Here is a 25,371-nt window from a genome sequence, read left to right on the forward strand (position 1 = left end):
CTGCTGCACCTGGACAGGATAGAAGATGGCCTGCAGCATGGACAGGACGTCACAGAAGAAGAAGTCCCAGGTGTCGGCCAAGGAGTCCAGCAGCTTCTGACCTGAAACACACAAGAGTAAACAGGTTCAGGTAACTTATTAACAGCTTCATTTCTATGTCTGTACACTTTTTATTGGCCTTAAAGTATCTCTAACCTTTAAAACACAATTTAACCTTGAGACTTAATCATTTACCACAAAGCAATGTTCACAGCAGCTGTTATTGATCGACTACGGCTCGGCCTGTGGTTTGTCTGATCTGATACGTCGACGTTTGTGGCCGGGTTTGGAGAGATTGACGTAGATCAGCACTTCCTGTTTGGTCGAAGTGTGAAAATGAAACTTCACTCTGGTGTTCTGTGGGTTTTACAAAAAGCAAAAGGAGTGTTTTCGTGAATTGATGCGTACGGTCCATATACCACGATGAAGTGTGAACGCCTGTATCACCTTTGTCACAGTGAAGCACCGACCTGAATGACTGGGTTTAAAGAGGGGGTGTTCTGCTTTTGTCAGTCCCATAGCACCAGTCTATATCACACTACAATGATGACAAACCTTCTGTTGGTCTGTAAATGCAGTAAATTAGAATAACTGCCTTGTATAAAATGTCAAAATGGCTGTAGTGAATGTCCTGAAATAGGCCTCTGTCTCTTTAACCTCTTAACTCCCGCCTGAACCGAGAGGATCTTTTTCCTCACGTCATCAGATTTTTTTTCCCATCACTTTTTTGCTGGGTGTTCAACTCATTTTTGTCACATTTTTGTAATTTTTTGGTCAAATTTTTGTATATTTTTGTCAAATTTTTAGCACATTTTAGATTTTTTTTGTGTCACATTTCTGTCATTTTTTTGTAATTTTTTTTTGTAATTTTTGCCACTTTTTCATCAATTTTTTGTCACTTTTTACATCATTGTTTTCGTCTCAGTTTTGTTGCTATTTTCACAGCTTTTTTCCAGAAGCTTTTCGATTGGGGTAAAGCCAAACTGGAGAAAATGGGATCCGTTCAGGTCTCAAAATGGCTGTAGTGAATGTCTTGAAATAGGCCTCTGTCTCTTTAAGAACCTCTGAGCCTTTAGACACGCCCCCTCCACACGCTGTCTGTGGCATCAGTGGGGAGGGGGTTCTGCTGAGGAGCAGTGGTTGGTTACTCGGCTGGTGACCAAAGCTCGGAGGCGTCTCCAGGAGGTGGGGGCGTTCCTAGGAGGACTCAGGCAAACCTATCCCTAAAATGGCCGCCATCAGCCAAAAATTCAACAAAAAAGTGACAAAAATTCAACAAAAAAGTGACAAAAAATCAACAAAAAAGTGACAAAAATTCAACAAAAAAGTGATAAAAATTCTACAAAAAATGACAAAAATTCAACAAAAAAGTGACAAAAAATTCAACAAAAAATGACAAAAAATCAACAAAAAAGTGACAAAAATTCACCAAAATGTGACAAAAATTCAACAAAAAGTGACAAAAATTCAACAAAAATGTGAAAAAAAATTCAACAAAAATGTGACAAAAATTCAACAAAAATGTAAAAAAAATTCAACAAAAAAATGACAAAAATTCAACAAAAAAATAACAAAAATTCAGCAAAAATGAAACAAAAATTCAACAGAAAAATGACAAAAATTCAACAAAAAATCAACCAAAAAATGACAAAAATGTGACAAAAATTCAACAAAAATGTGACAAAAACCTATCCCTAAAATGGCCGCCATCAGAGTTTTTACAGATGACTCAGAAATACGTGAATGTGCCAAGGCAACACTTCAGCCATGTTTTTAATGAGGGAGTGACAGAGTAACATGATGGAAAGCTTGGAAAAGTCCATTTTGCAGAATACCCCCCCTTTAACCTCTTACTTCACAGGTGCAAAGCAAACGGAAACACACTGTCATGAATCACTGTGCGCTTCACGCTCATAAAATACACTGCTCTTTTACAAGTGTATTTGTAAACATCTCCCAAATCCTTCCTGTTGTGAAGCGACCATGAGAGTCACGCAGCCGCCATGACATCACTTTTTAATCTAAATTGTCGATTTTGCCTGATGTGCCTTTTATCAAGGTTAGTGGTAGATCTTCTGCTCCGGAGGGACAGTCTGCTGTGAAAACGTGAGATATCATGACACAGGGAAATGTTTAACCTCTTAACTCCCGCCTGAACCGAGAGGATGTTTTTCCTCACGTCATCAGATTTTTTTTCCAAAATTTTTTTGTTGGGTGTTCAACTCATTTTTGTAACTTTTTTGTAATTTTTTATCACATTTTTGTCATTTTTTCGTCCATTTTGAATCAATTTTTTGTCACTTTTTTTGTCACATTTTAGTAATTTTTTTTGTCACAAATTGTCACATTTTTGCCATTTTTTCGTCAATTTTTCGTCAATTTTTAATCATTTTTTATCAATTTTTTGCCCATTTTTTGTGACATTTTTGTGACATTTTTGCCACTTTTCATACATTTTTCGTCACTTTTTTGTCAATGTTTTCTCACTTTTTTGTCACATTTCCATCATTGTTTTATTGCTATTTTCACAGCTTTTTTCCAGAAGCTCTTGGATTGGGGTAAAGCCAAACTGGAGAAAACGTGCTCGGTTCAGGTGGGAGTTAAGGGGTTAACTTTAAGGATTAGGATTATTTGTATTTTTAGACAAACCAACTCATAGATCTATACAAACTCACAGCAGACCGTCCCTCCGGAGCAGACGATCTAGCACTAACCTTTTATCAAATGTATCATAACATTTAGACATGCAGGTTTGTCTATAGAGGGTGTAGATAGAGACGGCATCTGATGCAAATGCCCATATTTGGTCATGTTCGAAGGAGACAGAGCGGGAAAAACAAAGAAGAGAAAAACTTCCTCTATTTCTCCATTTCTTTAACAAATGCTGAATTATAAATATATGTTTTTACTAAATAAAGATACAGAGACATTGAGGGGGCAAAGTGGATCAACAGCCCATAAATACAGACAATGCTAACCTGGAAGCTATGCTAGCTTCATGCTGTGTATGCTAACGTTAGTGAAGCGATGCTAACGGCTGCCGTTTTTTGCTTCTGCTGAACAATGTACTGGCTAAAAAGAGTGAAAAATGGTGATTCCCATGAGCGGTTTTGTTTCCCCTCAGTCAGGCCACGCCCCCTTGTCTGACGCGATGCCGTTCCTGGCAACTGGTCGCTGGTATCGAGCGTGAATAATGTTGTTGTAACAACACGGCTAAAGCTACAACAGTTAGCTCATACGATGCTAACGTTATATGAACGTTTGTCCAAACCAGATTTATTTAATTAAAAACATGTGACATAATGTGATGTTGAAGCTGTGACCAAAAGTAACGTTCACGTCACTGATGCAGTGGTTTTGTTACAGTTTGAACAGTAGCTGCTCCTCCACTGGGGGGCGCCATTACTGTCTTCATCTCGTATATGAACTCGTAGCAGTTTTCAGGTTTCCGAGTTTAAAAGCTGTAATTACCGGTTCGAGCGGCTCCAAGGCATTTTTCCAAATGGAAAGTGGGAAATTTACCAGTTACCTGGAACGCACCACATGTACATGTGTTAGGGTTAGCGTTAGCTTCCGTTGCTATACGTTTGTTCAGTGTGACGTCACGACTTCCGCTTCCGGGTCCGAGCGGACCGGCAAATATGTGATAAAAAAAACACAAAAAACTCTTAAAAACAACCGTCAATATTTCTGAAACTCTGCGAAGAGTTACTGAACCGACTTATTTCTCAGACTCATTAGCCAAAAATGCCGCATCTGCTGCTAAAAAAGTAATATTTACTAAAGTCACTACTTCCAGGGTTAGCGTAGCTGCTGCACCGTTAGCATTTATCTCCACTATATGTAGCGATTTTGGTAAATATTACTTTTATAGCAGTAGGTTCAGGATTTTTGGCTAATGGTCCTGATAAATAAGTCTGTTCAGTAACTCTCTGTGGAGTTTCAGAAATATTGATTGTGATATTACAGAGTTTTTTTGTATTTTCTCCCACATCTGCGACCCAGAAGTAGAGCCGTGACGTCACCGCTTACTGTAACAAACATAACAAACGTGTAGTGTTGCTATACTTTATTAGGACATGGGAGAGGAGCTAAAACTTCAAAAACCAACCAAAACATCCCCCTCACACAGCCTCAAAAGCCACAGGCCCGGGTTCAAACATTTACCACTGTTAAACATTTTCCCGTGCATTTCCAGTACCTTCGTAGAAGCGTATCTTGTCTCTGAGGATGACCATGCCTTTAGTGAGCAGCTGATTCTGAAGATACTCCGTGAAGAAGGACCCCAGCTCCGTCTTCAGCAGCTGCCTGTGAAAACACACGGGAAAAACAGGTTTCATATTATCTTATCACATGTAAAGATAATAAAAAACAAAACATATACGCTGAAATTATGTCTTTCAAGGCCGTGGGAACCCAGGGTGCTGAGGGCGCTGCAGAACCCCCTGGCGGATAGTTTGTGAACTGCAGGCAATATTAACCCCTTAACTCCTTAACCTGAACCGAGCACATTTTCTCCAGCTTTACCCCAATCCAAAAGCTTCTGGAAAAAAGGTGTGAAAATAGCAACAAAACTGAGACGAAAACAAGGATGAAAATGTGAAGAAAGTGAGAAAACATTGACGAAAAAGTGACAAAAAATGTACAAAAAATGACAAAAATTTGACAAAAAAGTGAGAAAAATTTGACGAAAAATTTAGAAAAAATGGACGAAAAAGTGACAAAAAACTCACGAAAATTCGACAAAAATGAGACGAAAACAAGGATGAAAATGTCAAAAAAGTGAGAAAACATTGACAAAAAAGTGACAAAAAATTTACAAAAAAGTAACAAAAATTTGACAAAAAGTGAGAAAAATTTGATGAAAAATTTAGAAAAAATGGACGAAAAAGTGACAAAAAAGGACAAAAAAGTGATAAGAATTTGACCAAAAAATGCGAATAATTTGACAAAAAAGTGACAAAAAAGGACAAAAAAGTGATAAGAATTTGACCAAAAAATGCAACTAATTTGATGAAAAGTGACAAAAAATGACAAAAATTTGACGAAAAATTGCAAAAAAAAATGGGCGAAAAAGTGACAAGAATTTGACCAAAAAATGCGAATAATTTGACGAAAAAGTGACAAAAAACTCAAGAAAATTTGACAAAAATGAGTCGACTGTGATGAAAAAAAAATCTGACGTGAGGAAAAAGATCCATTTAGTTTTGTAGGTCTTTCAAATGAGGCGTCACACTGGCCTACAGGATTTGGGTAAAGCTGAACTGGAGAAAATGCTCTCGGTTCAGGCGGGAGTTAAGAGGTTAATCAATAGGATTTATGCACAGAAAAAGTATTTTGGGGGTACATTTTGTCCCTCAGCGCCCCCTAACTAAAACATCCTCCCACGGCTCTGGTGTCTTTCATGATATGTGATTAAACATCTGTATATTTCTTATTTATTCTAACTCACACACTGAAACACAACAGCGGTTTTTGCTTCCATGTTTTTACGCACTGATCTCACATAACCCTTTTTTCCAACACCATATTCATATTGTTTAAACAGCTCCGATTGTAGCCGCTCGTTAGCTTAAACCGCACCGCGACGCCACTGGCTGTTTCACATGAAGAGGAAGTAATAAAAAACCACAGGAAATGAGCAAGGCTGTTCACAATCACAAACCCAATAAGAATCTAACAGCCGAATTTCCCTCATGTCGACGTCCAGAGAGTCATTCAGGAAGAGCACGAATAATAGTTTAGATCTTATGACGAAGCACCATGTATGGAGATGATATTAGACAGTATAGATGTAATGTTAGATGCATTAGCACAAGCCCAAAACTACAAACTACAAGCAGATTAGATAGATAGATAGATAGATAGATAGATAGATAGATAGATAGATAGATAGATAGATAGATAGATAGATAGATAGATAGATAGATAGATAGATAGATAGATAGATAGATAGATAGACAACAAAAAAAAGACAAAAACGTGACAAAAGTGACAAAAATACAACATAAAGCGTGGCTCTTAGATCAGTTTAGTTTTCAAATGAGGCGCTACACTGGCCCATCGGCGATAAGCTCCAGTCGAGAAGATTTTACATTTTGGTAAAGCTGAACTGGACCGGATTAATTTTTAACTTTCCATTTTCCATTTTGTAGAACACCAGTTCTTCACAAGGACTCACTTATTGGCACATTTCACAACTTGCAGGGTCACTTTCACTAAAAAGCTAGAAAACTGCAGTGCAAGTTCATAAAACTGATACAAATGCTTTATTCATTTTTTATTTGACCTTTATTTAAGCAGGAAAGTCCCACTGAGATTAAGAATCTCTTTTACAGGGAAGTAGGGATGCACCGATACCGACACCAGTATCAGGTATCGGGCCGATACCACAGGCTTGTACTCATACTCGTACTCATTCATGAGGTCCCGATACCAGAAACCGATACCATTTGACGTGCGGCCAGTGCAGCTACGAGGCGCAGCTACGAGGCGCAGCTACGAGGCGCAGCTACGAGGCGCAGCTACGAGGCGCAGCTACGAGGCGCAGCTACGAGGCGCAGCTCTCAGCTGAGGAGAGAAGAAGCAACAAACTGTAGAATAGTTTAGTGTAAACACAATAATCCACATAGAGCTGACTTTATTACAGACTGCGCTCTCTAAACCAGAGTCTGAGCTGGATTTAACCAGAGCTTAATGTTGTTAGCGCTGCAGCGTCTGCAGTGTTTACAACATACAGGCTAACGATGCTAACTCACTGCAGCGTCTGCAGTGTTTACAACATACAGGCTAACGATGCTAACTCGCTGCAGTGTTTACAACATACAGGCTAACGTTGCTAACTCGCTACAGCGTCTGCAGTGTTAACAACATACAGGCTAACGATGCTAACTCGCGGCTAACAGTTTTGTCCATTCTGGCGCCGTTGTAAGCCCAGGGGTTTATTCATCTGGAAAACTAACCCAGCGACTAAAAAGTCCTCAGAAAATCCAAAGTAAAGACATACAGCATGTTTATATTGAGGGAAAATGAGCTGCAGCAGAACAATGAAAACGCTGTAGCTTCTCGCTAAGTTACTACAAACACACGAGAAAATCTACAGGAGCTGAAGCAAAGACGAAAAGAGACCATTTAAGAAACATCTCAATACTATTGTTAAATAAAAACACATAAATGAATAAAGCTCAGGCATTGGGAGCTTTAGGACATGGGCTTTTCTGTCTATGATGGACAGAGACATAAAAATAAATAAATGGCATCAGCACAATTCTAATATAACTGCTCTTAAATGTGTCGCCGACTTTACTTAAGGAAATGTACATGAGTAAATTAACTAATTACAAACCAATCTGCTGTGAAAAAGGTAAGAACGTTGAAGAAAATGCCTTGTACTCGTATCGGTTTTAGAAAAAGTGGTATCGGTGCCTCCCTACTGGGAAGTCCTAGACCCAGTACTTCCATGTGTTTGAATGAGTTTGCTGAGAAAGGACTGACCTGACGCCTTCGTTCAGAGTGTACAGTTCGTTTTCTCCCAGCTCCTTCTTCTGAAACACTGAGATCACAGCGTTGTGGATGCTGCAAAACAAACGTCAGCGGTGACTCCGGTGGTAAAGCAGGTCTAAGAACCAGATCAGTGGCCTCTTGTGTGTCAGCGTGTGGTGAGGGGGTGACTGTGGTGGTTCGAGAAGCCACGTCTCTGTCCGTCAGCCCCAGGGCAGCTTAAGCCATGTAGTTCAGCGTAGAGTCTGAGCAAATGATTAACGGATTGATTGATATCTTTGGATCCATGTGGATGCACATCTTTAATGAAGAGGCTCCAGCGTTTGTGAAATCAGCACCTTTTTATTCTTCATCTAGATTGATTAAAACTCGAGGTCTATGTGTCAGTTTTGTTGAACTATCTGCTCGTCCCTCCCTTCAGTCAGCTCCACCTGCAGCACCAGCTGAAGGTGATTAAAGGAACAGGCCACCGTTTTTACACACTGAGATATGTTCTTACCTGAGCTTTGACGAGTAAAGTGAAGATTACAGCGCGGATGCCGAACTACTCCTGGTATTATTACGCCTTACATTATAGTTCCCCTTTTATCCGCAAATCCACAAATTTTGTGTAATTAACAAAATGTGACAAAAATTCAACAAAAATGTGACAAAAACTCAACAAAAATGTGACAAAAACTCTACAAAAATGTGACAAAAACTCAACAAAAATGTGACAAAAATGTGACAAAAACTCAACAAAAATGTGACAAAAATGTGACAAAAACTCAACAAAAATGTGACAAAAATTAAACAAAAATGTGACAAAAATTAAACAAAAATGTGACAAAAACTCAACAAAAATGCGACAAAAACTCAACAAAAATGTGACAAAAATGCAACAAAAATGTGACAAAAACTCAACAAAAATGTGACAAAAATGTGACAAAAATGTGACAAAAATGTGACAAAAATGCAACAAAAATGTGACAAAAACTCAACAATTTGGCATCCGCAAAGGTAAAGTGAAGATTACTGCGCGGATTTCGAACTACTCCTGGTATTATTACGCCTTACAATATAGTCCCCCCTTTTATCCGCAAATCCACAAATTTTGTGTAATTAACAAAAATGTGACAAAAATTCAACAAAAATGTGACAAAAACTCAACAAAAATGTGACAAAAACTCATCAAAAATGTGACAAAAACTCAACAAAAATGTGACAAAAACTCAACAAAAATGTGACAAAAATTCAACAAAAATGTGACAAAAATTCAACAAAAATGTGACAAAAATTCAACAAAAATGTGACAAAAACTCAACAAAAATGTGACAAAAACTCAACAAAAATGTGACAAAAACTCAAAAAAAATGTGACAAAAACTCAACAAAAATGTGACAAAAACTCAACAAAAATGTGACAAAAATTCAACAAAAATGTGACAAAAACTCAACAAAAATGTGACAAAAACTCAACAAAAATGTGACAAAAATTCAACAAAAATGTGACAAAAACTCAACAAAAATGCGACAAAAACTCAACAAAAATGCGACAAAAACTCAACAAAAATGTAACAAAAATGCGACAAAAATGTGACAAAAATTCAACAAAAAAGGGACAAAAACTCAACAAAAATGTGACAAAAATGCAACAAAAATGTGACAAAAACTCAACAAAAATGTGACAAAAATTCAACAAAAATGCGACAAAAACTCAACAAAAATGTGACAAAAACTCAACAATTTGGCATCCGCACAGTAAAGTGAAGATTACTGCGCGGATTTCGAACTCCTCCTGGTATTATTACGCCTTACAATATAGTCCCCCCTTTTATCCGCTTAGAAAATCCACATTGTGTAATTGTGTGTAATTATACTTTGTAGTGGAACACTTCACGTAACCATATTTAAATAGGGAAAACGTGGAAGAGCTTGGTAGCTTCTATCTTGACCTGTTTTGGAGCTATAGAGGAGAGAGGGAGAGGCTAAATGCTAACGCCGTCTGCGCTGTGTTTACGTGACTGAAGATCAGACAGGTCCTAAAGAACTCGTCACAGCTCAGGTAAGAACATATCTCAGTGTGGAAAAACGCTGGCCTGTTCCTTTAACGGTGTCTGTGATCTCAGAGCCGTGGGAAGATATTATAGTTCGGGGGTGCTGTGGGATTCAATTGACCCCCAAAATGTTCTATGCATATCTCCCAATTATTAACATTGTCTGCAGTTTGCAAATGATCCACCAGGGGGTGCTGCATCACCCTCAGCACCCTGGGTTCCCACGGCCTTGTGTAATCTCCATATCTGGGGCAAAATACCCCTAGGACAATCTGACTGTGACCCGATCCACTTGAAAAAAATGTGATCTGCCCTTGCCTTTAATAGATAATAATAATATTAATGCATCAAACTTTATATAGCGTTTTATTGGACACTCAGACACTTCAGGCAGGTTGAAGAAAAAGCCAGTTTGAAGCTAAGAGTTAAATATCTGCCAGATATTTGTGAAACAAGTTTTAACAGTCGAAAACTTGAGCAAACAGATCATAAAAAAGTGAATTCATTCGGGGCTTTAGTGGTTCCAGCAGGTGTGATTCTTTATTTCTTTATTTAAGGATCCCCATTAGTCTTTACCAACGCAAACACCACTCTCCCTGGGTTCCATTCTCATTCTAAAGACTTTACACAGTCAGAGGGTCATTTACACAACACACATCAACACGACAGAGTTCAATTCAATAATTGAGCTAAGAAAAAGACAAAACAAGTCATGTTACAATTCTCAAAGCAACACTAAGTCAGGTTATTTATTTATGACTGATTACATATTTCTTTAGATTTATTTTAAAAGAAAGATTATTTTTCTAGTCTCTTATTTTCCTGAGGCAGCATATTCCAGTGTGAGATGGCTCGCTGTATAAATGTACCTTTTAGTGCATTAGATTTTGGCCGAGGCAAAGTAAAATCAGTATTAGAAGCTAGGGCTGCGCAATTAATCGAAATTTGATTACGATTTCGATTACAACAGTAAATGATTACAAAATTAGCATAATCGCAAAAAATCGATTATAATTGTCTTTTCCAAAAAAAAAAATCACTTTTTTTTTTTTTTTACATTTTTTTCCCTAATTTTTAATTTTGGGATTTTTGTCACTTTTTTGATGGATTTTTGTCACTTTTTTGATGGATTTTTGTCACTTTTTTGATGGATTTTTGTCTTTTTTTTGATGGATTTTTGTCACTTTTTTGATGGATTTTTGTCTTTTTTTTGATGGATTTTTGTCACTTTTTTGATGGATTTTTGTCTTTTTTTTTATGGATTTTTGTCACTTTTTTGATGGATTTTTGTCACTTTTTTTATGGATTTTTGTCACTTTTTTGATGGATTTTTGTCACTTTTTTGATGGATTTTTGTCACTTTTTTGATGGATTTTTGTGTTTTTTTGATGGATTTTTTTTAAAGGCAACAAATAATCGTTTGAATAATCGTGATTTCAATTATGACAAAAATAATCGTGATTATTATTTTTTCAATAATCGAGCAGCCCTAATAGAAGCAGAAGTGGATACCAGTTACGGCTGTTGGCCTGTTTTAGTTTGTTTTCTTGTGTTTATGTCTTTGGTGTTTTATTTTGACATGTCTTTTTGCTCTGTTGTGATTTTCTTTTAGCCTCCCCTCTCGTTCTCGCCGGCCCCGCCCTGATGTGTCTCACCTGTGCCCCACCCTCATGTGCCTCACCTGTGCCCCGCCCTGATGTGTCTCACCTGTGCCCCGCCCTGATGTGCCTCACCTGTGCCCCGTTTCCTCATGTATTTCTACCCCTGTGTTTCCCTTGTTCTTTGTCAGTTCATCGTCTTCACGTCCCTGTCTGAGTTTGATTTTCAGCTGCTCCTGCTTTATTGTTGTTTTTTGTCAGTTTCTTGATTGATTTTTGCACGCATTAAATCAGTTTCCGTGGCAGTTTGCATTTTGGGTCGTTTCATCTTCATTTTTACTTTAAACCACGACACACTGCCAACAAAGAAATAGTTCAACCATTTCTACAGAGTAAAATAATAAGCCATATAATCTAAAAGCTAAAAGGTTCAGAGTCTGGTCTGTGGTTCAAAGCTCAGCCTAATAACACTTTTTAACTCTCGCACTCATTCACACGGGCAGTTTCTGAAGTGCCTTCCCCGAGTCCGCAGTCTTTGGATCCTCTGACCACTAATGTTATTATAGCACAGACGTTTTCTAAAGCAGTGGTTCTCAACCTTTTAGAGCCGCGACCCCCATTGTAACAGTTCATTAGGATCGTGACCCCCACCCGGGTCAGACCATGGGAAAAAACAGGGACATTAACCCCTTAACTCCCACCTGAACCGAGCACATTTTCTCCAGTTTGGCTTTACCCCAATCCAAAAGCTTCTGGAAAAAAGCGACAGAACTGAGACGAAAACAGTGATGGAAATGTGAGAAAAAAGTGAGAGAATATTGACAAAAACGTGACGAAAAATTTATGAAAAATGTGACAAAAAAATGACAAAAAATTTGATTAAAAAATGACGAAAAAAGTGACAAAAATATGACACAAAAATTACAAAAAATTGAGAAAAAATTGACGAGAAAATGAAAAAAATGTGACAAAAAATTGACAAAAATGTGACAAAAAAATGACAAAAATGAACAAAATGTAACAAAAAATTACAAAAATTTGATAAAAAATTGACGAGAAAATGAAAAAAAATGTGACAAAAAAAAAAAGATAAAAATGTGACAAAAAAATTACAAAAAATTGACAAAAATGTGACAAAAAATGACCAAAAAATGATGGAAACAAATGTGATGACGTGAGGACAAAGATCCTCTCAGTTCAGGCGGGAGTTAAGAGGTTAACCTATACAACTCTTAAAAAACAAAGAAAATAATGGCACCCTGGTAAAACAGCATGTTTGCTACGACACCATAACAATAATATTAAAATATATATTTTATCTATATGCTCTGGCGACCCCCTAGTGGGTCCCGCCCCCAGGTTGAGAAGCCCTGTTCTAAAGTACAGAGGTCGGGAAGGACATGGACTTGTGTAACTGTCCATTCAAAGCTGTTCACATCCACATCCCCAATGCCTGTAGCAAAAAAAAAAAAAACCTTTTGAAAAGAGGCAAGAAAAGATGTGGATGAGATGGACCAAGGCTGAGCAGGATCAAAAGAGGAGAGGGTGAGGGTGATGGGCCCTGAGGCAACGAAAACAAAAGTCCTGCTTCATGGGCAGAGCTTTGAAACCACATTACGGATAAAGGACAATGAGGTCATTTGGTTAAAGAAAAAGAGACTTCTCGAGGTGAGGATATAGGAGGCAAACTGCTGAGACTGTGAGGAAATACTGCACATTTACTACGTTATATTCTCAATAACAACGGAGTACTGCATGTTTCTGAGATTTTCTGAGATCATTTCCTAGTTATCCAGAGTGTTCCTGATTTCTGGAGATATTTTTTTATTTAATTCATGCAGTTCTTATGCTTGAAGAGCTACGTGGTGCTAGGCTACTACAAAAAGTAAATATCAAGCGTTTGCTTAAATGACTTGAATTGAGGAAATGTTTCTTGTTTTGAGCGGTTTTCACTCATTTAGACACTTTTCCTGATCGGACCCAGTTTGCTTTGCTTGTTTGAGGACATTTCAGACCAGTTCTAGGGTAAATCTCGCTTGAAATAAGAAAGTAAAATTGCCAATGAGATAAGAACAACTTTCTTTCCACATTGGCAAAGAAAATGACCTGAAATAAGAACGAAATGTATCGAAACGAGTCAGAAACATCTCAGAACAAGTGAAATAATCCAGGACAAATGCCCAACAACTTCTTAACCAGTCAAAACAGCTAAAATTTGGATTATTGTGCTCAAACTGAGATGTTTATACTGATCTAGTTAATTACTTTTTGCAGTGATGCAAGGCTAGTGCATGTCTATGGTATCAGCTAGCCTGCATTAAAAACAGTGTGACCCGCTCCACAGAGCACCTGAGGCAAATCACTGATAACACCAGACTAACCATATACATGTCTGTGTCCATAGAATCATTTTAACCATTTTGCATTTAAAATACCTTATATTTGAGCAGCTTTGTGGTTGTATAAGCCAGTGTTTCTCAACCAGGGGTACGGGGACCCCTTGGGGTACTTGGATTTAGCTCAGATTTGATTTAAAAAAGAGGGGAAAGATATAGTTTCAATATTACTTTCAAAGAAAAGTTAGTTTTAATCATGATTTTGAGTAAAAGGCTTGACTTTGAGAGTATTTTTGCTGTATTTTGAATATTACGCTCTCCTAAATGCTGAATAATCCATGTTTAGTTGCTTAATTTGTTAAGATTTTGGCAGGATCTTTGAGGTAGGGGGTGCTCGGAGTATAAATTAATGCCTCAAGGGGGAAAAGGGATAAAAAAGGTTGGGATCCACTGGTATAAGCTACGCGGCGGCGGAGTGATCTGCTAGAAAATAGTCCCTCAAAATGCGCTCATTCATGTGATGCAGGTCAGTTATATTCCAAACATGATTCTATGGACACAGACATGTATATGGTTAGTCTGGTGTTATCAGTGATTTGCCTCAGGTGCTCTGTGGAGCGGGTCACACTGTTTTTAATGCAGGCTAGCTGATACCATAGACATGTGCTAGCCTTGCATTAGCCTAGCGCCACGAAACTCTTCAAATGTAAGAACTGCATGAATTACAAAATAAAATATCTCCAGAAATCAGCAACACTCTGGATAACGAGGAAATGAGGCCCTATGTCAAACATCCTGAAACATCCCTTTAAATATAGATGTGGAAAGGCCCGTCTGTCTATGGAGTTTCACATAAGCACAATAATAGTCATAGGGTGTGTATGTATGTATGTATATGTGTATATGTGTGTATATGTGTTCGCATGTATGTAAATTTCCAAATTATTTTTCTCTATTGATCGAATTTAATCTTTTTTTTATGTTTCTATTATTATTATTATTATTATTATTTTGTATATATGTATGTGTATGTGTATATGTATTTATATATGTACACATTTTTTTATTTTTTTATTGTTTTTTTTGTATATATATATGTATGTATGTATGTGTATATGTATGTATATGTATGTATTTTTTTTAAAAATGTTATCGTTTTTTTTTTGTATATATATGTATGTATGTGTATATGTATGTAATTTTTTTAAAATGTTTTTATTGTTTTTTTTTTGTATATATATGTATGTATGTGTATATGTATGTATATGTGTATGTATTTTTTTTTTTTTTTATTGTTTTTTTTTGTATATATATGTATGTATATGTATATATGTATATGTATGTAATTTTTTTTATTTTTTTATTTTTTTTATTACTTTATTTTATCATTTATTTCACTGGGTGGAAAAAAATATATATATATATTGTGTGATTTCCGACTTGCTAATAATGCAATGTAACGGTAAAATTCATGACACAATAAAGTATAAAAAAAAAAAATAGTCATAGGAAGTGGTCTGGTTCTGGTTCTCTAATGCAGTGGTTCTCAACCTGGGGGTCGCGAGACTAATTTGGGGGTCGCCAGATCATGTAGATAAAATATACATACTTTATTTAGTGTATATATAATATTTTATTGTCGCATATGTTTGCTATTTTAGTGCCATTATATGTCCGTAATTTGATTAATTTTTATTTTAACCTTTTGTTTTTTTCTTTGTTTTTTCAGAGGTATGTGGCTAATGCTCCGATTTCTCACGGTGTGACCCGGGCGGGGGGTCACGAACCCCTTTACCTGTTATAATGGGGGTCGCGGCTCCAAAAGGTTGAGAACCACTGCTCTAATGAAAGTCTTTACGCCAATAAAATCTAAACAGCATCTTCAGTGTCACCTCTGCAGAAAAACCCTGCAGTATCTCAGCCGCCATGACGCCACTTCTGCTCTTCAAACATAAACTACTGTACATTTAGAACATGTCATTAACATCATTTCTGCTTTTATCGATCACAGACCTGTTCCATGTGGCGTTGGCGCCCGCCCTGCGCTGCTGGGTTCCCCGGTCTCTGGACTCGTCGGCCGCGCCTCCCATCGTCCCGCCCTTATCACCGAACCCTGAGCCTTTGGACTGGGACAGGTCCGTCAGGCTGGAGGACGAGCCACTGCCCAGGCGCAGCTTACTGTGGAGACTCCTCGAAATTCAAAACCACAGAACACACAGACAAGGTAAGTACAGACACAAAAGAAGGATCTGTGTATTGTGTAAAACAAGTGACCAAACAGGAAGTTAGTTCTTTTCCACATGCTTTATATTAGGGCTCGACCGATATGGATTTTTGGGGTCCGATATCGATTTGAAGGGGTTTGCATGGCCAGATGTATAGGTTGTTATTTTAAAGGGGGGGTATTATTCAAGCTTTCCATCATGTTATTCTGTCACTCCCTCATTAAAAACATGGCTGAAGTGTTGCCTTGGCACATTCACGTATTTCTGAGTAATCTGTAAAAACTCTGATGGCGGCCATTTTAGGGATAGGTTTTTGTCACATTTTTGTTGAATTTTTGTCACATTTTTGTTGAATTTTTGTCACATTTTTGTTGAATTTTTGTCATATTTTTGTTGAATTTTTGTCATATTTTTGTTGAATTTTTGTCACATTTTTGTAGAATTTTTGTTGAATTTTTGTTGAATTTTTGTCAAATTTTTGTCAAATTTTTGTCAAATTTTTGTCAAATTTTTGTCAAATTTTTGTCATTTTGTTGTTGTTTTTTTGTTGAATTTTTGTCACATTTTTGTTGAATTTTTGTTGAATTTTTGTTGAATTTTTGTCACATTTTTGTCACATTTTTGTTGAATTTTTGTTGAATTTTTGTTGAATTTTTGTCACATTTTTGTTGAATTTTTGTCACATTTTTGTTGAATTTTTGTCACATTTTTGTTGAATTTTTGTCACATTTTTGTTGAATTTTTGTCACATTTTTGTTGAATTTTTGTCAAATTTTTGTTGAATTTTTGTTGAATTTTTGTCATTTTTTTGTTGTTTTTTTGTTGAATATTTGTCACATTTTTGTTGAATTTTTGTTGAATTTTTGTCATTTTTTTGTTGAATTTTTGTCATTTTTTTGTTGTTTTTTGTTGAATTTTTGTCACATTTTTGTTGAATTTTTGTCACATTTTTGTTGAATTTTTGTCACATTTTTGTTGAATTTTTGTCACATTTTTGTTGAATTTTTGTCACATTTTTGTTGAATTTTTGTAACATTTTTGTGGGCCCCCTTTCTTAAAATGCTGTCCCAGTAATTTTGTACATTGACTGTTTATTTAAAATATATATAGTTTGAATTTTTTGGCAATTAAATATTAATTAGACTTTAAATCCAAATCCATGAGATTTTAGCCTAAATTTTTAAAATCGCTGTATCTTGAGAAAGCACTTGTTATTTTCAAGATTAAACACATGAAAAGTCGACACGCTGGCGTTTGTGACTTGAGGTGACTTGCCGGCTAAAGCAAGACTTGACTTGACTTGACTTGAGCCCGTGACCGATTGACTTGGACTCACTTGAGACTTGGACCTTCACGACTTGGACTTGACTCGAGACTTAGTGACTCACTCCCACCTCTGGTTAAATGTCTGCATTTATAGGAACAGGCTCAGACGGCAAAAGACATTTCTATCATTTCTGGGGGGATTTCACTGCTGAGGAAACATATATATTCCACACAGAAAACCTACGAGAACCCCTGAAAAACCAACATGATGCAAAGTAAAGATGCTAAGGTCAAACATGCACTAAGTTCCATAATGCACTTTAAATACGCCCGTTATGTTTCACAGGGGGGGGGGGGGGTTCCCGGCTCGTTCGCTTTCGTGTGTGGGTTTGCGGCGGTTGCTTTAGTTTATTCTGATTAAATCTGGGTGAGAAATGATGTGTGCGTTCTCTCTCTCTCTCTCTTTTCAGACCTGCCCTGTTTTTTTATTAAACGCGTGTTAATGTTTAAACAGGCGGCTCTCATTAACCAGAGCAAAGACACACCAGCGAGGGGGGGGCAAAGATAGGAATAAACGATCCCAGAAGAGAAGCTACACCATTAGCTTTATGAGCGGCTGGCACAAGACTGAGAATTCTGCTTTTAAAGGGGGATATTACAGGATGTTTGACATAGGGCAGGGGTGGCCAACCAGTCGAAGACCAAGAGCCGAAATTTTCAACCTTGATCCTGTGAAGAGCCACAAAGGCACCGACCATTAGCGAGATCCCGGGGCGGTACTTTATTGTGATTAAATAGAATGTGACCGTTTTATTTAATCACAATAAACTATAACTTTATGCCTTTTTCTTTCTTTTTTTAATAATTGTGTTAGATTGAATGGTTTTACTCCTCAACAAGATTGAAATACATGTATATTAAATGACATTTTGTGTTTCCTGTTCTGACTGAGACAGAATTAGATTATTATTATTTTTTTTAATGCTGGGGTGTGTTTGTATGTGGGGCCCTGCCCACTGAGCCCCCTTCTCTGATTCGCCCCTGGCCTGTGGCTCCGTGCAGCAGCTCGGTCCTGACTGGACTGTGCAGAGAACGCACTCTAGGCTGCATAAAGTTCATAATCAGGAGCCTCTGGACGACTGAGAGTCTGTTTTAAGTTGCATTTGTTTCTGTCACATGTGGAAGAAAAGTCATGACTTTGCGTATTTCCGCGTTACGATGTCGCGCTTCGCATCATACGCTTAATAAGAGCTCCGCTTTTTTCCATTTCCTAATTTTGATCTTTTTCTGTGAATATGTGGCCAAATTACATCAAATAAAGAGTAGCTGATCAGAAATCTGAAAAGCACAGAAGCTAATCCTAGTGCCACGATCTGCCTGTTGTTTAACTACATCCCGCTTTGACTGAGGCTGCACGGACACCTTTTACACGCCGCCTCGAAAAGGAGAGATACGGACTCTCATTCATGTAGAGATGGAAACAGGGTCTGTAGGACGATGGTTGGATTTTTGGTCAAAGACTGTTACAGTTTATGGGAAATATTTACCAATTATTTTGCAAAGAGCCGCATTGTATTAAACATCTCCAATCATGCAAAGAGCCGCACTCTGATTGGCCAAGAGCCGCATGCGGCTCGAGAGCCGCGGGTTGGCCACCCCTGACATAGGGCCTCATTTCCTCGTTATCCAGAGTGTTGCTGGTACCTGGAGATGATTTTTTTGTAATTCATGCAGTTCTTATATTTGAAGAGTTTTGTGGCGCTAGGCTAGTACAAGGCTAGCACATGTCTATGGTATCAGCTAGGGATGCACCAATACCACTTTTTCTAAAACCGATACGAGTACTTGGATTTAAGTACTTGCCGATACGAGTACAAGGCATTTTCTTCAACGTTCTTACTTTGTTCACAGCAGATTGGTTTGTAATTAGTAAATTTACTCACGTACATTTCCTTAGAATTGTGCTGATGCCATTTATTTATTTATTTTTATGTCTCTGTCCATCACAGACAGAAAAGTCCATGTCCTAAAGCTCCCAATGCCTGAGCTTTATTCATTTATGTGTTTTTATTTAACAATAGTATTGAGATGTTTCTTAAATGGTCTCTTTTCGTCTTTACTTCAGCTCCTGTAGATTTTCTCGTGTGTTTGTAGTAACTTAGCGAGAAGCTACAGCGTTTTCATTGTTCTGCTGCAGCTCATTTTCCCTCAGTATAAACATGCTGTATGTCTTTACTTTGGATTTTCTGAGGACTTTTTAGTCGCTGGGTTAGTTTTTCAGATGAATAAACCCCTGGGCTTAAAACAGCGTCAGAATGGCCAAAACTGTTAGCCGCGAGTTAGCATCGTTAGCCTGTATGTTGTAAACACTGCAGACGCTGCAGCGAGTTAGCAACGTTAGCCTGTATGTTGTAAACACTGCAGACGCTGTAGCGAGTTAGCAACGTTAGCCTGTATGTTGTAAACACTGCAGACGCTGCAGCGAGTTAGCATCGTTAGCCTGTATGTTGTAAACACTGCAGACGCTGCAGCGAGTTAGCATCGTTAGCCTGTATGTTGTAAACACTGCAGACGCTGCAGCGAGTTAGCAACGTTAGCCTGTATGTTGTAAACACTGCAGACGCTGCAGCGAGTTAGCATCGTTAGCCTGTATGTTGTAAACACTGCAGACGCTGCAGCGAGTTAGCAACGTTAGCCTGTATGTTGTAAACACTGCAGACGCCGCAGTGAGTTAGCAACGTTAGCCTGTATGTTGTAAACACTGCAGACGCTGTAGCGAGTTAGCATCGTTAGCCTGTATGTTGTAAACACTGCAGACGCTGTAGCGAGTTAGCATCGTTAGCCTGTATGTTGTAAACACTGCAGACGCTGCAGTGAGTTAGCAACGTTAGCCTGTATGTTGTAAACACTGCAGACGCTGCAGCGAGTTAGCAACGTTAGCCTGTATGTTGTAAACACTGCAGACGCTGCAGCGAGTTAGCAACGTTAGCCTGTATGTTGTAAACACTGCAGACGCTGCAGCGAGTTAGCATCGTTAGCCTGTATGTTGTAAACACTGCAGACGCTGTAGCGAGTTAGCATCGTTAGCCTGTATGTTGTAAACACTGCAGACGCTGTAGCGAGTTAGCATCGTTAGCCTGTATGTTGTAAACACTGCAGACGCTGCAGCGAGTTAGCATCGTTAGCCTGTATGTTGTAAACACTGCAGACGCTGTAGCGAGTTAGCATCGTTAGCCTGTATGTTGTAAACACTGCAGACGCTGCAGCGAGTTAGCATCGTTAGCCTGTATGTTGTAAACACTGCAGCGAGTTAGCATCGTTAGCCTGTATGTTGTAAACACTGCAGACGCTGCAGCTCTAACAACATTAAGCTCTGGTTAAATCCAGCTCAGACTCTGGTTTAGAGAGCGCAGTCTGTAATAAAGTCAGCTCTATGTGGATTATTGTGTTTACACTAAACTATTCTCCAGTTTGTTGCTTCTTCTCTCCTCAGCTGAGAGCTGCGCCTCGTAGCTGCGCCTCGTAGCTGCGCCTCGTAGCTGCGCCTCGTAGCTGCGCCTCGTAGCTGCGCCTCGTAGCTGCGCCTCGTAGCTGCGCTGGCCACACGTCAAATGGTATCGGTTTCTGGTATCGGGACCTCATGAATGAGTACGAGTATGAGTACAAGCCTGTGGTATCGGCCCGATACCTGATACTAGTATCGGTATCAGCTAGCCTGCATTAAAAACAGTGTGACCCGCTCCACAGAGCACCTGAGGCAAATCACTGATAACACCAGACTGACCATATACATGTCTGTGTCCATAGAGTAATTTTAACCATTTTCCATTTAAAATAACTTATTTATTTACTTATTTATATATTTGAGCAGCATCAGCTTCGTGGTTGTATAAGCTACGCGGCGGTGGAGTGATCTGCTAGAAAATAGTCCCTCAAAATGTGATCGTTCATGTGATGCAGGTCAGTTATATTCCAAACATGACTCTTTGGACACAGACGTTTATATGGTTAGTCTGGTGCAGGGCCGGACTGGGACTGAAAAAGGGCCCTGGACTCTGACCAGCCGGGCCCAAATGAGTGTAAATGCAGCACTTCCACAAAGACATATTTCAACCTATTCTGCTTATTCTCCAGGTCAGCTTTACCTAAATCTAAAAGCTTCTCAACTGGAAAGCAACAGTGTAACGCTTGATTTGAAAGCTAAGACTACAAAAGTGATCGCTGCATTTTTTTTGTCACTTTTTATTCCTTTTCCATCGTTTTCTTCGTTGCTTTGTTGTCATGTTTTCGTCACGTTTTCATTGCTATTTCAATGCTTTTCTTTGAAGCTTTTAGTTAAGAGCTCGGTTAAGCCTCTTAACTCCCACCTGAACATGTTTTCTCCGGTTCTCCAAATCTAAAAGCTTCTTCAAAACAGAGGCAAAAAACGAGAAGAAAATGAGGATGGAAATACGACAAAAAAGCGCTAAAAAGTGACAAAATTTCAACAAAAAAGTGACAAAAATCCAGCAAAAAAAGACAAAATTCCAGCAAAAAAAAGACAAAAATCCAGCAAAAAAAAGACAAAAATCCAGCAAAAAAAAGACAAAAATCCAGCAAAAAAAAGACAAAAATCCAGCAAAAAAAAGACAAAAATCCAGCAAAAAAAGACAAAATTCCAGCAAAAAAAAGACAAAATTCCAGCAAAAAAAAGACAAAAATCCAGCAAAAAAAAGACAAAAATCCAGCAAAAAAAGACAAAAATCCAGCAAAAAAAAGACAAAAATCCAGCAAAAAAAAAGACAAAAATCCAGCAAAAAAAAGAAAAAAATCCAGCAAAAATCCAGCAAAAGAAAGACAAAAATCCAGCAAAAAAAAGACAAAAATCCAGCAAAAAATAAGACAAAAATCCAGCAAAAAAAAGACAAAAATCCAGCAAAAAAGTGACAAAAATCCAGCAACAAAAATCCAGCAAAAAAAGACAAAATTCCATCAAAAAAGTAACAAAAATCCATCAAAAAAGTGACAAAAATCCAACAAAAAAGTGACAAAATCCAGCAAAAAAAAGGACAAAATTCCACAAAAAAAAGACAAAATTCCAGCAAAAAAAGACAAAATTCCAGCAAAAAAAAGACAAAAATCCAGCAAAAAAAAGACGGTTAAGGTGGGGGGTAAGAAGTTAAGGTGGGGGGTAAGAGGTGAAGGTTAAAATTGAGTGGCCAGACCGGTGGCCCGAGAGGCAGTGGCCCCTCTGTGCACTTCCAGAATGGACATATGGCCAGTCCGCCCCTGGTCTGATGTTATCAGTGATTTGGGTCACACTGTTTTCAATGCAGGCTAGCTGATACCATAGACATGCACTAGCCTTGCATTAGCCTAGCGCCACGAAACTCTTCAAACATAAGAACTGCATGAATTACAAAAAAAACATCTCCAGAAATCAGCAACGCTCTGGATAACGAGGAAATGAGGCCCTATGTCAAACATCCTGAAACATCCCTTTAAGGCCAAAACGAAGAGAGGGATCACACGCATTTTACCGCATGTTTGAAAAGGTCGTAACTATGGAGGCCCCCAGTTTAGGCCCGAAGCGTCACAGGCATAACGGTGAAACTGCTAATACTCAGTCATATCAGTGATTTGGGTCACACTGTTTTTAATGCAGGCTAGCTGATACCATAGAAATGCACTAGCTTTGTACTAGCCTAGCTCCACGAAACTCTTCAAACATAAGGACTGCATGAATTACAAAAAAAATATCTCCAGAAATCAGCAACACTCTGGATAACGAGGAAAAGACAAAAATCCAGCAAAAAAATGACAAATTCCAGCAAAAAAAAATAATCCAGCAAAAAAATGACAAAAATCCAAAAAAAAAAGACAAAAATCCAGCAAAAAAATGACACAAATCCAGCAAAAAATTGACAAAAATCCAACAAAAAAAGACAAAAATCCAGCAAAAAAATGAAAAAAATCCAGCCAAAAAAAAAAAATCCAGCAAAAAAAATGACAAAAATCCAACAAAAAAAGACAAAAATCCAGCAAAAAAATGAAAAAAATCCAGCAAAAAAAAAAAAATCCAGCAAAAAAAATGACAAAAATCCAGCAAAAAAAAAAAAATCCAGCAAAAAACAAAAAATCCAGCAAAAAAAATGACAAAAATCCAACAAAAAAAGACAAAAATCCAGCAAAAAAATGAAAAAAATCCAGCAAAAAAAAAAAATCCAGCAAAAAAAGTGACAAAAATCCAGCAAAAAAAGACAAAAATCCATCAAAAAAATGACAAAAATCCATCAAAAAAATGACAAAAATCCATCAAAAAAATGACAAAAATCCAGCAAAAAAAATGACAAAAATCCAGCAAAAAAGTGACAAAAATCCAGCAAAAAAGTGACAAAAATCCATCAAAAAAAGACAAAAATCCAGCAAAAAAAGACAAAAATCCAGCAAAAAAAGACAAAAATCCCACTTCCTCCTTCCACGTGTCCCGTGCCATCCCTCCTTCAAACAGCGCCCGCTCGGCCCGCTCGGCCCACTCGGCCCACTCCGGTGCCAGGCGGAGGACATGTGAGCCGCCCGCTCCCTGTGCCAGCCGAACAAAGGAACCCTGTGAGCTTCAGGAGCAGCGGGAGGACGGGAGGGAGGAGGGGGGGGGAGCGTTTTAAAGGTGACACGTTTCATTCACTTCTGCTTTCTGTGCGGTCGGGGCCGCGGCGGCGTTTCCGGTGGGTAACGCGGAGGCCGGTTCGACCCGGGGGGGGGGGGGGCGCTCGTCGTAGCCGGTTTGTGAAACAACAGGACGAGCAGGGGAGAGAGAGTGTCGGTCTAATCACTGAACAAAGAGCAATGAAGGGGCCGTTTGTGTGAACGCGAGGGGGAACTGGGCCCGGGGAGGATGTGGCGATTTCACTTTCAGTTCATCCAGAGAGGAACAGGAGCCGACGGAGCCGACGGAGCGTGTTCAGGCTTGATGGTGGTGACGAGGGGAACCGGTTTTACCATTACCGCGGTTATAAAAGCTCACATAATGCATGGTAAACCTCTGTCTCCTGAGCTGCTCACTGGGAAAGGCTGAAGAAACGGGGTCCAGTGTTAAATCACAGAAATGTCCTGAGCTGTCGGAGCCTGTACCTTCTATATGTTTGCACCTGTGTGTGTCAGTACCTCCTGAAGGAACCTTCTCTCTCCATCATTCTGCAGTGAAGCCTTCGAGCTCCCAAAACCCGGAGCACATCTGAGGAGAAAGACAGTGTTAGCTGATGTTAAGTTCTGTGGCTTGAGCTGAACTGCACATGGCGTCGGCTACATGGACAGTTCTGCTCAGAAGCAGTGTTCATTTTGACAACATATTTTAATCTAGTTTTAGTCTTTTGACGAAAATGTCATTCGATTTTAGTCTAGTTTTAGTCGACTAAATTTAAGACTAATTGAGTGGACTTTGCATTTATAATATTGATTCTAATCATGTTTAATGTTGTTCCTCTGCTTCATGTTTCTGCTCCACATGAACAAAGCTCAGAGCTGATCCTTTAAACATGATCTGAGGCTCTTTCAGACGCTCAATACAAGTTTGGATGATTTCAGTCTCTCCTTTTCATTTTTATTTAGTCTGATTTTAGTCGACTCAAACATCTGGACATTTTAGTCACAGTTTTAGTCTCATGAGAAACTTTTAATTTAGTTTTAGTCCAATTTTAGTCACAAAAATAACACTTTGACTAAAATTAAGACGAAATATTTTAGTCGACGAAATTAACACTGGTCTGAAGTTTACAAACCCGGGAGGAATTTTAGATTTTTTGACTATTTTTCAAAGAATATGAAAGAAAACACAAAAAGCTTTTCTTTCACTCATACAGTAGTTAGTGGTCGTGTGAAGCCATTCATGTAAAGGATAATGTATAGAACACTGGTCATTATCAGGATAATAAACACTGACAGCGCGGACTGGTTTTGTTTCGCCCTGAAGGAGCTTATTTTCCCGATAATGACCAGCGTTCTAACTTCTATACATTATCTGCTTATTATTCGGCCATTTGCCAACTGAACACACACATGTTCATACGCTTTTGTGACGGCTGAAAGGTTTATTTAATGACTTAATGAGTTTGCGCGTTGCTTGGCAGCGTTTGGCGAGTAGCAGCAAGGCTAGCAGCTAGCCTAGCTGCTTAGCTGAAGGAGCAGTTGGAGGAACGGTGGTGAATCCCTGGGTAAGTTGAAAGTCGGACTCACGTTAACTCCTCAACCAAAATAGTGACAAAAATTCAACAAAAAAAATTCAACAAAATGACAAAAATTCTACAAAAAAGTGACAAAAACTCAACAAAAAGTGACAAAAACTCAACAAAAAATGACAAAAACTCAACCAAAAAAATTCAAAAATTCAACAAAAA

The 25,371-nt window shown here is 38.4% G+C and overlaps 1 protein-coding gene across 1 annotated transcript in view; it reads right to left on the reverse strand.

Moving 5' to 3' along the window:
• Nucleotides 1-25,371, reverse strand: part of LOC306960195 (proline-rich protein 5-like) — a gene marked incomplete at its 3' end in the record, with an annotated part of 59,577 nt that overhangs the window by 22,504 nt on the left and 11,702 nt on the right. Inside the window, exons 2-5 of the mRNA XM_079552560.1 lie at nt 24,143-24,212; nt 15,522-15,698; nt 7,534-7,614; nt 4,241-4,347 (exon numbers count right to left, since the gene is read on the reverse strand). Coding sequence (XP_079408686.1) covers nt 4,241-4,347; nt 7,534-7,614; nt 15,522-15,698; nt 24,143-24,171 — 394 coding nt within the window. The 5' untranslated portion in view covers nt 24,172-24,212. The remainder of the gene's footprint in view (nt 1-4,240; nt 4,348-7,533; nt 7,615-15,521; nt 15,699-24,142; nt 24,213-25,371) is intronic.

The sequence above is a fragment of the Gobius niger genome, assembly GCF_951799975.1.
Source record: "Gobius niger genome assembly, chromosome: 2".
NCBI classification, from domain to species: domain Eukaryota; kingdom Metazoa; phylum Chordata; class Actinopteri; order Gobiiformes; family Gobiidae; genus Gobius; species Gobius niger.